Genomic DNA, 13,966 nt, shown 5'->3' with positions numbered 1-13,966 from the left:
GTCGGCGCGAACGCCGCCACCGACGCCACCAACTTCAGCCCGGCAAGACTTGCCCTTGGCTTCCTCGGGCTCGTGGGACCCGCCACCAACCGGGCTACGGCCAGTGCACTGGCCTCGCTGGCAGCCTTCCCTAGCGAATAAGCGCTGGAGATGCTCTTAACTAGGGTTGTGTGAGTGTGCAAATTAAAAGGGTACAAGAAAAAAGATGAAGAAGAAATTGTTAATGTTCCATATGTATGGTGAGTGATTGGGTGCCTATGGTAGAAAGGTTTTATTTGTGATGTCTTGTGATCAGTAAATTATATGAATATGTGAGATCAAGTAGAGTTATGACATCAATTATGTGAAAGTGTGGTGACAAATTAACTATTGGCTTAGTTTCTATGTGAACTTGGTAATATGCTGATATTAAAAATAGAGGCTCGTATCCTAATTTTCAAATGTGATTTTTTTTTTTATATTGTTAAAGATAAGTGTCACCTAAAGTTAGGCCTAAAATCTCTATTGCACCAAGACTGCAAATCTCAACGTTTATAAAAGATTTCACCACATAGGGAAGTCAAATTTCCGAAGTCAAGGAGAATCCAACACATATCTCATAACTGTCGCATTAACCACAAAATTAGCTTTTTCTAAGCACATGTTAGAACCTTACATATTGTTGATAAGGATGAAGAATTTTGCTATCATTTATATGGAACCTCCCCACAAGAGAACTTAGAGTTACTCTGAACTTGATTGAATAACTCGGAAACATTTTATGGCTTCTCCACTGCATGCCCATGGTAGGCCTTTCCTTCAAGACCTTGGCTTTAATAATCCGAATATAAATTCCATCCCCATTGTTCTTATTTTTTAAATGTCAGTCGCCCAATTTTAGTTACCCAATACCCACCAAAAATATTGTGTTCTTCCAACTTTTTAAAGTTCTTTAAATCTCTAGAGTAAATTTCAAATTTGTACCCAGAATTTGCCCCATGTAAGTCAACATTGGCCTTCCAAACTTCAAAATGTCTCAGTTTAGTGGCCACATACACTCTTTGCTATTGGAGAAAATGAATGGCAACAGTATGTTGAGAACACAATCACGTTGTCTGTGGCCAACACACTTTGGCCACAGAAAACATGCCACTTATCTCATTATTGACTACAGATGAGCACCGATGACGAATACGTAGATGTTTTCTAGTAGTAAGTTCTCAAGCAAGCTAACATACCTCGCAAATAACCATTTTTTCAAGGTGAGTCTCATCAATATAGCTTAGAACTATCCTGTAAAAATTAGCCCTGATTAAGCTCATATGATTTCTAGTTCTTCTCCGTCTTTAGGACTTGTGCTATATCGAGTTGTGCTATCTAATTTTACATAGTTTTTTTTTTCTTTCCAATTTTCATAGTTTTTCCCGGCTTTTAGCTATCCAGTACCTACAAAAAATATTGTGCTAGTTGGTCCAATAGCTAAAATTCTTTAAATCCATGAACACAAGTATGATACTCTTATATATTAATCTCTATATAGTTGCTGTGTTCACATACTTGATCTCTTAACTCTGATTAATCAGTTTATTAATTAGTAGTGTAGCAAATTGCATGTATTATTTTATTAAATTAATTAATTAGTGTAGCAAATTGCAAACAACACTTCTTAAATTAATTTCATAATGTGAGAATTCATTGAATATATATTCGTTCGTTTCATTCATTTACAACTTACGTATGTGGAAAGTGGAAGTAAACAGATGACTTGTTAATGTGGAAGTTGCTGACAATTTTAGTGTGCTTAGTAGCTAGTAAAGGTTTTATTTGTGATACGTTATGTTTAATTTTAGATAAATGTTATTCATACACATAATCGTGTATATATCATATACTCATGAAAAAAATTGATATGTACATCTAATATAATGTAGCAATTGCCAACGGGGTCTAGTATAGAGAAAAATGGTATTGACATGCAGACAAGAGGTCTCGGTTTGAACCCCCATGACATATTAGTTGTGTATGTGTGAAATCCCCCCTCTGTCTAGGTTATCACTTGTACTAAAAAAACAATATGGTAATTAATAATGAAACTTTTGGTTGCACTTTTTGTTGGTTGATTTCATTTTCCGAAAAAGCTAATAATGTTTTTTTGACAACATTATCTACCATTTTTCCTCAACTAATTAAGTTTAGTTGATGATGATCTTTCTAGAGATCTTACCTGTTTCATTCGCTATCGTTCGTGAGAACAAGTAAACAACTAACTCAATAAGACAAATTACCTATTAATTTGATCATATTTCTATTTCACAATATTGAAGAGGTCCCAAGTTATATTTTTACCTTCCCGAAGATCGAAAATGTAAATAGTAATCAATGATACTTGAATTTTTCTTGGCATGACACACATATGTGTTCATTACATTTATAAAAAAAAAAATGGCAACAATCACCATTATTTGGTGACATTTAGTGACAAATGCGCAAGAATGCCTTTTTGACAGCCATATTCTAGATTAAGATCTTGATTAAGATCACGCATGCAAACTGGAAACTCGCTACAAAATCTTCACAATGTTGCAAGGGACCTGAATCTCTCGCTCCTTCAGTTTTTGACAGCCATGTTCTAGAAGTTCCTTCTTGTCTTCTGGTCTAGCTAGGCAGGTCAAAAAAATCACAAGCTGGAAGGCCACGTAAATAGTTCAAAAATGGCTAGGGCAAGTGGGTCAATTATTTTGTTAGAGTCTATCTATAAAACACCAAATAAAATGCTCAATACATCAACCAGTTCTGGCATTTGTTATACATTTGTTACAGCACCGCAATTTGGGCGTTCAACTATGAAGAACGATAAATTTACTTACGCTTCTTTTTTTCTTTTGCCCTTTTAATAAACAGGATCGATTTGGCCCTAAAATCTCTATAAATTTCGAAATTAACATATAATTTCACCATTAAAGTTCTGAAGTCGAGGAGCGTCCAACACATGTCCCGGTTACATCCACAATCTCACTAGTCATGAGATTAGCATTCGTAAAACACAAGTCTGAATCCTTAAAATAGAAAACTCAGTCTCCGCTGAACCTCACAACCACTCGCTCAACACACTTGATTAATTACTAGCCTTAATTAGAATTTAGAGTCACCCTACTCCTCAACCCTAAATACAAACAAAGCAAAGCACTGCTCTCAGCAACTCAGAAAAGACCTTCCCTCAAGGTCTTGGCTTCAACTTTCACATCCGAAAACCGATCCCTAAAGGAAGAGCAGCGCTGGAGGCAACCGAAGACCAGCAAGTTATGAACTGCGAAGTCGAAAGCAGCACTGATCCAAGCCTTGCCCAAGCTATCAACATTAAGTTCAACAGGAGAATCCCAAAGAGGTTCCCATATAACCCAACGTGGACTAAGACAGAAATCTTGGGTCCAAAGGCCAATTGATGAGACTGGCAGAAACCAAGTAAAGGGGTGGGTTCATTATCTCTATTGTTATTTGATACAGTGAAAATTGTTTCTCGCTTTTGTTCTTTTTCTTTAAAGATAAACGTTGTACTTTTGAGGTCTAGAGTAATAAGTATATATTGATCTGACTGAAGAAAAGTGAAATATTTGACATCAAACAAAACTTAATTTGATATGATGCATTTGATTTTTTCTATATTGAAGATACTTTCAAGCCTCTGTTTGATTATTAAAATTATTTTTAGTTTATAATTTTAGTTTTATGAATCATTTTTACCTTATTATTTGTTAGTTAATTGCTGTAAAGTGAAGAGAAACACTTGTGTGAAATGGAAAGAGGATAACACTGTTTTGCTATCTTCGATCAATCACGCTATGCCACACGTGATAATCTGACACTAAAAAATTCAAATAAGTAGATTGGATGCCAACTCAGCAAACCAGTTGACCACAAAAATCAAAAGTCTTCGTGCGCAGCACAACTGTGATCTTTCTTTTCGGAGCTAACGCTGACTTGGCAACCAGCTTGTGACTAAATTCTCCAACAAGACCCACCTCATTCTTCCACGTGTTTACCTCCTTTGCCATCTCTCCAGGCCCCACCTTGCGAGTGAAACGGACCTACCTCACACAAAAATATATGTTTCGAGGCTCACATGCCACACGTGTCAAAAACCCAGAAAACCTACGTGAATAAATAACAAACCTAAGTCAGCTGCGTGCATTCCAAGGTATTGAGTTCTTAGTGCCTCCCTCTCTCTCCCTCTACACTTCTTCTTTCCGATCAAAATACTTCCTTTTCCTTTTACAGGAATTAACCAGCCTCCATTTTCTTCCACTCTCCGATGGAATTCATGTTTGTTGATCCTGGCTGATATTGTTCAATGTTTTCGGCGGGGTTCCGCTCCATTCCGGTCGGTGAGCGCTTGCCATTACTCTAATTAATTGGTTCCAATTATGTTCATATATATGTATGATATAATTTTGTGTGGAACTGTAGTAAGGACATGCTATTCTCAGTCTTAGTTTTTTATACTTACTTAAGTTCATGTTTAAATTATTTTATAATTGTATTCGTTGATCCGTAATAAAGATGAAATTTTGTTTTCCTTGTTTCAAAATTTTGTAGGATCAGATAGAACCTTTGTGGTTGGAGCCTAAAATCATAAAGCCGGAAACCCGCCATGAACTATCTTTTCATTTATAGTTTAGTTAGGAGGAATAAGCAGTGATAGTAATAATAAGTAGGTTATTGATTACTAGGTTTAATTAGAGGAGATAGAGGTGTTTGTATTTACAGAAAAACAAAAATGGAGCCTCTATGTGAGTTTTGTGGGGTGGTAAGGGCAGTTGTCTACTGTAAATCGGACCTGGCTCGCCTTTGCTTGCACTGTGATGGTTGCGTGCACTCAGCGAACATTTTGTCACGCAGGCATCCTCGCTCACTTCTATGTGACAAGTGTAATGCTCAGCCTGCAATGGTCCGATGCATGGATGAGAAGTTGTCCTTATGTCAAAGCTGTGATCAATGGAATCATAACAATGGAGATACAACAACAGGGATGGGAGGGCATAGGACACATGCATTAACTTGTTACACGGGTTGCCCTTCTTTGTCTGAGTTTTCGAGAATTTGGTCTTCGGTTCTTGATGGATCTTCTTCAAGTGGTTTTGAGACTAATGGTGGTGGTGGTGGTGGTGGCGGAAATAATAATTGGGATCAGTCACTTGGATCAGCTCAAGTGCCAATAAATGATCAGACTAATTGCATTGGTAATGCTTTGGAACGTAGAGATAATAGCGAGAGATCATTTGGGGTTGTGACTAGCAAGTTGAGTGGATCACTAGATCAGTCTTCTTGTGCCAAGTTTGAGCCTTGGATGGCCAGATCTACTTTAATTTCAGCGAATCCGAATGGCATCCCTCAAGGTAATAAAGATCAAGCACCTTTCTGCCACAGGAATCTAGCCTGTCAAAGGTAACATTTCGTTCTAGTATTTTGACAAAATTTTAATGCAACTATACTTGATTTTAATGTAGCATATATCATTCTCAAAGCGATTGGTTATTGGATCAACTTGCGGTATCATCAACCTAAATGCAGTGCAGTAATCCAAACTTTCTATATATTAGATCCTCTTTTAAGGATCATCCTTACAAAAATCAATTAAATGAAACCATTTCATCATATTTAAGTATGACCAAATACAAAGACAGACATATAGTGTTTTGATAAACACTGAAATGATCATCATATATAATCAAATGATCAAAGGATTTTTCAATTTTTGTTGATCTTTTGCAAGGATGATTCTTATATGAGGATCTCCAATTTAGACAGTTCAGATTATTGGAGCACATTGCCGCGTGACCCCGACAATAATGCGATTCCTTTTGGTTTTTATAAAAAAGGATCCCAATTGTGAAGGGATTAGATATTTACACCTTTCAGAAAGTAAGGCTTTGGGTGGTGAACAACATTGCAAGTAGTATAAATTAGGCTAATGAACTTTAAAGGAGGGCGTAAAAATGACTTATAAAGTTGCAAAAAGTCATAGATGTAGTTTTAAACTAACTTGGTTCATATGCTATTTCCTACCCTTAAAAATGAACTTTTTGCTTAAGCTTGATTGATGCATTGCTATTATATCATATATACTACAGGGTTGTACAAATTTTAAAGATCTTGCAATTCAGGATAGCAATGATCTATGTGATGGCCTCAACATTGATGATGTTCCGTTGAACTTTGAAAATGCTGAAGGCATATTTAGCTGTCCACAAGGTCCTTCCAGATACCAGTTTGAGGATGGAGAAATGGATTGCCTATTGATGGACAAAAACTTATCAGTTACAGAGTCTAATGGTCCTAATGACAATGCTGTACAGGTCCTCACATACTTATTCTCTCTTGAAATCATATCTTTTATTATATGACACCTCTAATTTTTCTCCTGCGTTCACTCATCTAGCAAGGAATTGCATGACATCTTAGATATGAAATGATGATTCCGTTGCTACAGGATTATATATATATATAGTATTTTCATGGTCTCTGTGACATTCAAATTCCTGCTATTATCAATCCATTGTTACACATTACTTGTGCAGACTTTGATTTGGTAGGTTCAAAAATGGGACTACTAGGAACCAATATAGCTACCATATTATTTTTCTTTCTTCAAAGTTCAAGGAATGAGATGCAAAAATATGATCAAAATGACTGGAAGCAAGATTCTTTCTTCTTCTTCTTTCTCTGTGCTTCGCTTACTTTCTGACGTTACCAGATTTATTTACAATGCGCATGACCCTTTTTCCTTAGGCATCATCTTCAGGACCACAAGACTGCGTGGCTTTTCAATCCTCTTGTGGATCAGATAATGTGATGCCCGCCATGAACGGTAGTGCAAACTGCTTACTCATGAATCCTACTTGCAGCAGAAACATCAATCTGGGATTTCCTACCGGGCAAGTTCATTCGAGCATGTCGCTTTCGCTGTCCAGCATGAGCAGGGAAAGCAATCCTGATTTTCAAGATTGTGGTCTGTCGCCCATATTTCTAACCGGAGAGCCTTGGGACTCAGCCATGGAGGCTAGCAGTCCACAAGCAAGGGACAAGGCAAAGATGAGATACAAGGAAAAAAAGAAAACTCGCACATGTGTGTCTAGCTCTCCCTCTGCCAGCAAGTATGTAAACATATATTTCTTCATAATCTTTCAACATCTGCTTATATTTACTTGCAGAGATTTTGTATTTCTGATGTGCAGGTTTGGTAAACAAATAAGATATGCCTCTAGGAAGGCCAGAGCTGATACTAGAAAACGCGTCAAGGGGAGATTTGTAAAAGCTGGTGAAGAATATGACTATGATCCCCTAGTGACGAGGAACTTCTAAGGCATATCCGAAAAAATCTCTCTTTAATTGCAAGACAAGGACTGATTGGATAGAGGAAGTCCTCCGGCAGCCATGCGTGCGTGCATCATGTCCCTGTACTGACTGAGATGACTGATTCCAAGATCATAGAGAAATAAAGTCCCTTTTTTTCTTATCTATGAATTATTGTTCCCTTTGCATGATTGCATCTCCTTGATTGCATTCTGAACTCAATCATGTCTTCAATAATGATTCTTTTGGGTCACAATCTACACAAAATCTTTCATTGCACTTCCTCAATGAGCCTTAATAAGTTCACAACAATTAGGAACATCTAAAAAATTATGATGGATCAAATTGGTAACTAACTGTACGCTATAAACTCAGCCAAAGAATTTAACAATGGACTTCGTAGTCTCTACGTCCCTAAGTGCAACGCGCCTGGCAGCCATTGCAATTTCTACATCCATAACTGCAACATAATTTCATCCTGAGCATAATCATAATGCTCAAGATCAATTTTAGAATTGACAATTTTGGCATAATGTCACGCCCCGGACCGAAGTTGGTAGAAACCACGTCAGATCGTGAGAAAATAAAAATAAAATAAATAAAAAGAAAGCTGAAACAAAAATAATTTAGACTAATATAAAAAATGATGATTAAACAAAAATAATTGTTTACAATAAACTTATAAAAATAATTGGTTTAAAATAAACTTCTCTTATAAAAATAGATCCAAAATCTTACAACTTTACAATAAATAAAGCTTTAACACTCTCATCTAATTCAGCCTCAACTGGTTTATTCCTTTTCTTGCCCACTAATTCATCAGAAAATTTAAACAGGGTGAGGATGAAACAACCTGATTCAGTAGGGACATGAGATCTTATCACAGTAGATTGATATAACTAAATTAAGTGATATGCAATTACACAGCCAAATATCTCATTCATAATAATAATAATAATAATAATAATAATAATAATAATAATAATAATAATGCATGAATACTTTTCAATTTTACCCAACCCGTTAATCTATATAATAGGGCAAGCAAATCTGCATGTCCCATACCATGCATTTTACTGCACTGTGATTCCGAATGCCCCATTACATAAACTAACACCCATCTCAGTTATCCCAGAATATCCCTTTTGCTAGTCATCTTGTCCAAACCATTGATCTCCAAGCCCAAATCACCCAATCGACAATTATACTGCCGATTTCCTAATCTCGTGTACGGGCTCGCTGGACTTGGTCCCTACAATGGTTAGACTCAACTACACAAAAGATCCTTATCCATTACCCTATTTTCCATCATTGTTTTCTCAATCCAACAACTCCAACGAATTACCAAGACATGATATAATTATGCCAACATTATTCAAATAGTTCACAATACGTAAATATCCTATATCAAGAACATTATACAATATCACACATAATATAGATCTCACAAAATTTAATTAGATCAATCTTTGTAAAGGGTCACCAAGAAACCCCTACCTTGTTTCTGAAGCCAACTCCAAGTTAAGAAAACACACAAGCTACGACCTCTGACTCCTCCTGAGAAATTGATCACCACTTGCTTTCTCTTGTTTTCTTTCTTCTTCTTCTTCTTCTCTCTCTCTCTCTCTCTCTCTCTCTCTCTCTCTCTCTCTCTATTTTTTTTCTTCTCTTTTAATGTACTACTATGCAATGTCCTGTGTTTTCAATAATAAAAAGAAATGACCCCTATTTATACTACAAAAGAGGCCGCAACTAAATGGTTTCCTATTGGTTAGGGTTGCAGAGCTTATAAATTTGGATAACTATACATTGCAATTGGCGGCAAGACAAAGGATAATGATTCAAATACTTACTAGCCAAGTAAATTTTAGATAACTCTTAAATCTATTGACCAAGCATTTGTTGCCATCTACAAGGAGAAATAGCATCAGGTGTTTTCATGCTATGCCATAGATTGACAACAAACCAAGTCTAAAGTACCTAGCTAGTAAGTGGACGTGTCTCAAGCTAACTCTTTTGGCTTTATCAAAATATGTATAGGTTATAAACTAAATATGTAACATTATATTTAATTTCCCAATATATATTAAAAAATACAGGATTTCACACATACATATAATAATCAGAGAGCAGAGTGCAGATATCATTAGAAAAAGTAGATTTGTGATGACTAACAGGATTTTAGTACATTTCCATTGGATCATATTCACAGGTTCATATGTCGGTAATCTTCTCTGGCTAAAATTTGGAGGAATCACCATGTTTCTTTCTTTTTATTTCTTCTTGTTTTGTTGGCATGTACCTTGCTAAAGTCTATAAAAGAGGAGGAACAGAGATCTATAACTTTTGACCCACGAAAAAAAAATAAAAAGAAAAGGTTCTTAAAAACCAAGTATTGCCGAACGGCTATACTATTTATAAAATTTTGAAAAATTACAACTTAAAAGTTCGGCCACCATATAATATTTTAATTTATAAATTTTTAAAAATATATATTATTTTTATTCAATAATTTGTGAGAATTATATGTATAATACGTGAATTTTGTGTGTCTTATTGAAAATGTTGTAAAAAAAAATTAGGTGTATTAAACATGAAAAATACGTATGTACATTTCCTTTTTTTAAAACTTGAATTTTACCGAATATTTAAGATGTATATAGAATATGGATGTATTATTGAAAAATAGGTACGCATGTGTACAATAGATTATTGAATGTGAAAGTGGTAAATTCTTTATACGGGGGTAATAACTCTAGAAAAGTAAAAACTGAAAAGGGGACAATAGAGACTTGGGTATTGCCAAAATAGTAATGGATAATGCTCTAAAATACTCTTATCGATAAAAAAAAATTGGGGAAAAAATTAAAAGAAAAAAAGGATCCTCAATATATAATATATATTATATATATAAATATATGTATAGCCGGTCGGCTATATGATTAAAAAAAGAAAAAAGAAATCAAGTATATCCGGGCGGCTATACTATTTTTTAAATAAAGTTAGGAAAAACAGAGTATAGCCGGACGGCTATACTATTTCAAAAAATAAAAAATAAAAACCAGGTATAGATGGACGGCTATACTATTTTTTTTTTTAAAGGAAAACCCGGCTGTACTATGTATTTATTTAAAAAGGGCGAAAAACCAAGTATAGCCGCTGGGCCATACTATTTTTTAAAAAAATATAAAGAACCCACCTAGCAAGTAGGCTGCCACATTTCAAAATACATATAGCCGTGCAGTGATACTATTTTTTTAAACAAAATTAGGAACAACATACTATTTTTTTTCTGAATGGAAAAAAACCACGTATATAGCCGGGCGGCTATACTTTAAAAGAAAAAAAGATAACCCACCTAGTGAATAGATTGCCCATGTGGCAAATAAGTATAGCCATGCGGCTATACAATTTTTATAAACAAAAACCCGAGTATAGCCGTGCTACTGTTTATTTTATATATATAAGAGAACCTCCTCGAGGCCCACGTGTCAAAATAAGTATAGCCGATCAGCTATACTTTTTCTTAAGAAACATTAATAAAACCGAGTATAGCCTCTGGCTATACTATTTATGGAAAAAAACCCTGCCCTTGCAATTAGGCGCCCACATGTCAAAATAAGTATAATCACATAACTATACTTATTATTATTATTTTTTAAGAAACATTGATAAAACCAAGTATAGCAGCGCGACTATACTATTTATAAAATACTAAATGGGAAAAAATACGTATGTGTTTTATTCGGCAAAATTTTGGCAAATTACAACTTAAAAGTTCAGCCACTATATAATTTTTTGTTTTTTTTTAAAATATATATTATTTTTATTCAATAATATGTGAGAATTATATGTATAATATGTGAATTTTGAGTGTCTTATTGAAAATTTTGTAAAAAAATACATGTATTAAACATGAAAAATATGTATTTATATGTACAATACGAGTATTACAATACGAGTATTGTATGTTTGCTTTTTAAAAAGCTTGAATTTTATCAAGTCTTTAAGATGTGTACAAAATAGGGATGTATTATTGAAAAATAAGTACGTACGTGTATAATAGATGATTGAACGTGAAAGTGGTAAATTATGTATACGGGTAATAACTCTAGAAAAATTAAAAAATGAAAAAGGACAATAGAGACTCGGGTATTCCCAAAATAGTATTTATTTATTTTTTAAAAGAGAACCCTCCTAGCAAATAGGCTACCAAAAGTATCGCCGTCTGCTATACCATTTTTTTTTAAAAAGAGTATAACTACATGGCGGTACTATTTATTAAACCCCCCACTTCAATTAGGTGCACATGTATCAAAATTAGTATGGCCGAGCAGCTATATTATTTTTTAAGAAACATTAATAAAATCGAGTATACCCACGTGGCTATATGAGTTTATAAATAAATAAATAAAAACCGAGTATGGCCGCGCGGCTATACTATTTATTAAAAAGAGAACCCGCCTTATAGTTAGGCACCCACATGTCAAAATAAGTATAATCAATACTTTTTAAGAAACATTAACAAAACTGAGTATAACTGCGCAGTTAGGATCCTAATAAGCTTATTTGAGGGACATCCCTTGTAGGGCCCACTCCGGATTGTATTTTACTAATCCAAACCGTCTATTTTGTAGATACACATTCAAAGATCATCTCTACAAAAAATCACTTGAATCCGATATCTTTTGACCATGCAATTGAGTTATTGAAATTTTAGTATTTTCTTGAAGCACCGTGTTCATTGATTTTGTAGGACACAATTGGATGTCGAAACAGTTTCTGATTTGTCTAATTTTTTGTATGGATGATCTATGAATGAAGACCTAAAAAATAGATGGTTTTGATCATTGGAAAAAAAAATTGTAGGTACCCTAAAGGACGTCCCTCAAATAAAATTATTTGAGGGATCCCTCAATAGAAGGGAACTATATATATATATATATATATATAAAGAGTATAGCCACTCACCTATACTATTTTAGTGTAAATTTCAAATTTGTACCCTGAATTTACCCCTTGTAAGCCAACATTGGCCTCTGAAATTTCAAAATGTCTTAGTTTAGCGGTCACATATGTTCTTTGTTGTAGGGGAAAATGAATGGCAACACTATGCTTCGAACACAATAACGTTATCTATGTCCAATCTATGGCCGACACACTTTGCCCTAATTAAGCTCGTATGATTTCTAGTTCTTCTCCGTCTTTAGGACTTGTGTTATATCGAGTTGTGCTACCTAATTTTACACAGTTTTTATTTTATTTTCAATTTTCATAGTTTTTGTCCAATTGTTAAAATTCTTTAAATTCATGAACACAAGTATGATACTCTTTATATATTAATCTCAATAGTTGTTGTCTTTACATACTACTTGATCTCTTATCAATTTATTAATTAGTGTAGCAAATTGCAAACAACACTTCTTAAATTAATTTCATAACGTGAGATTTCATTGAATATATATAATTTGTTTCATTCATTTACAATTTACTTTTGTGGAAAATGATTAATTTTGTTCAATTTCATTATAATGAAATAAATAGATGAATCGTTAATGTGGAAGTTGTTGATAATTTCGGTGTGTCTAGTAGTTAGTAAAGGTTTTATTTGTGATACATTATGTTTTGTTTTGGTCAATGTGATATGTTATGTTTAATTTTATACAAATGTTATTTGTACATATGATCGTGTATGTATCATTAATATGCTCTTGAAAAAAATTGATATGTACATATAATATAATGTAGCAATTGTCAACGGGGTCTAGTTCAGTGGAAAAGAGCCTTGAAGACCTACAAACAAGAGGTCTCAAGTTCGAATCCTCATAATATCTTAGTTGTTGTGTGTGCGAGAAACCTCCCTCCCCTATAGTTTAGACTATTGCTTGTAATTTTTTTTTTTATATAAAAACAATGTAGCAATTGATAATGAAAATTTTGGTTGCACTTTTTATTGGTTGATTTCATTTCCCAAAAAACTAAAAGTATTTTTTTTGACAACATTATCTACCCTCTTTCCTCATCCAATTAAGTTTGGTTTGATGATGATCTTTCTAGAGATCTTACCTCTCTCATTCTCTATCTTTTGTGAAAACAAGTGAACAACTAAAACGATAAGACATCGATAACAAATGTATTGAACAAGTATGAAGTTGTAATTAATATCCTATATTAGAATGCATATCCTTCATGCATTAGTATGAGTGAGTAATTTTCACTCCTTTTATGTGTTTGCATCGTTGTGATTGTTATTTATCTATTTTTTGCTTCAATATTTGGAAGGATGGATATGAAGTTGATGTCAATTGTTTAAGGAAAATTGTATTTCGATATTATGACATCACAATGTGTCATGGTAAACTGTGAATATATGAAGGTATGACAATTGTTATATACTATTTCTAAATATCTTATATATGTTGACGCCCAAAAAATCCATGGTTGGGCCCGAATAAATTTCTAGCCCAAGACGATATATTATCGAAAAAAGATCCGATTTGGAGCACATGAAAGTATGACATACACGAGTCATACTCCACACGCCATGCTAAATAAAAAATCTATCGAGCTAGGAATTGAGATTAAAATTATAAAATGCATTTAGCTCTGCAAATCCATGCCAATTATCCTATCAAGC

The 13,966-nt window shown here is 34.1% G+C and overlaps 1 protein-coding gene across 1 annotated transcript; it reads left to right on the top strand.

Moving 5' to 3' along the window:
- The first annotated feature begins 3,084 nt into the window (after positions 1 to 3,084).
- Positions 3,085 to 7,492, top strand: BBX10 (B-box type zinc finger protein with CCT domain-containing protein). Its single transcript, XM_089050621.1, is given in 5 exon segments — positions 3,085 to 3,449; positions 4,573 to 5,393; positions 5,396 to 5,421; positions 6,108 to 6,332; positions 6,766 to 7,492. Coding segments are annotated over 4 exon segments (1,464 nt in total). The 5' UTR covers positions 3,085 to 3,449; positions 4,573 to 4,753; the 3' UTR covers positions 7,339 to 7,492.
- The last annotated feature ends 6,474 nt before the right edge of the window (positions 7,493 to 13,966 follow it).

Source organism: Prunus mume, linkage group LG4 (assembly GCF_029339155.1).
Source record: "Prunus mume cultivar Tortuosa linkage group LG4, ASM2933915v1, whole genome shotgun sequence".
NCBI classification, from domain to species: Eukaryota; Viridiplantae; Streptophyta; class Magnoliopsida; order Rosales; family Rosaceae; genus Prunus; species Prunus mume.
The sequence above is the reverse complement of the archived record's forward strand: the minus strand, read 5'-3'. Positions and strand labels throughout refer to the sequence as shown.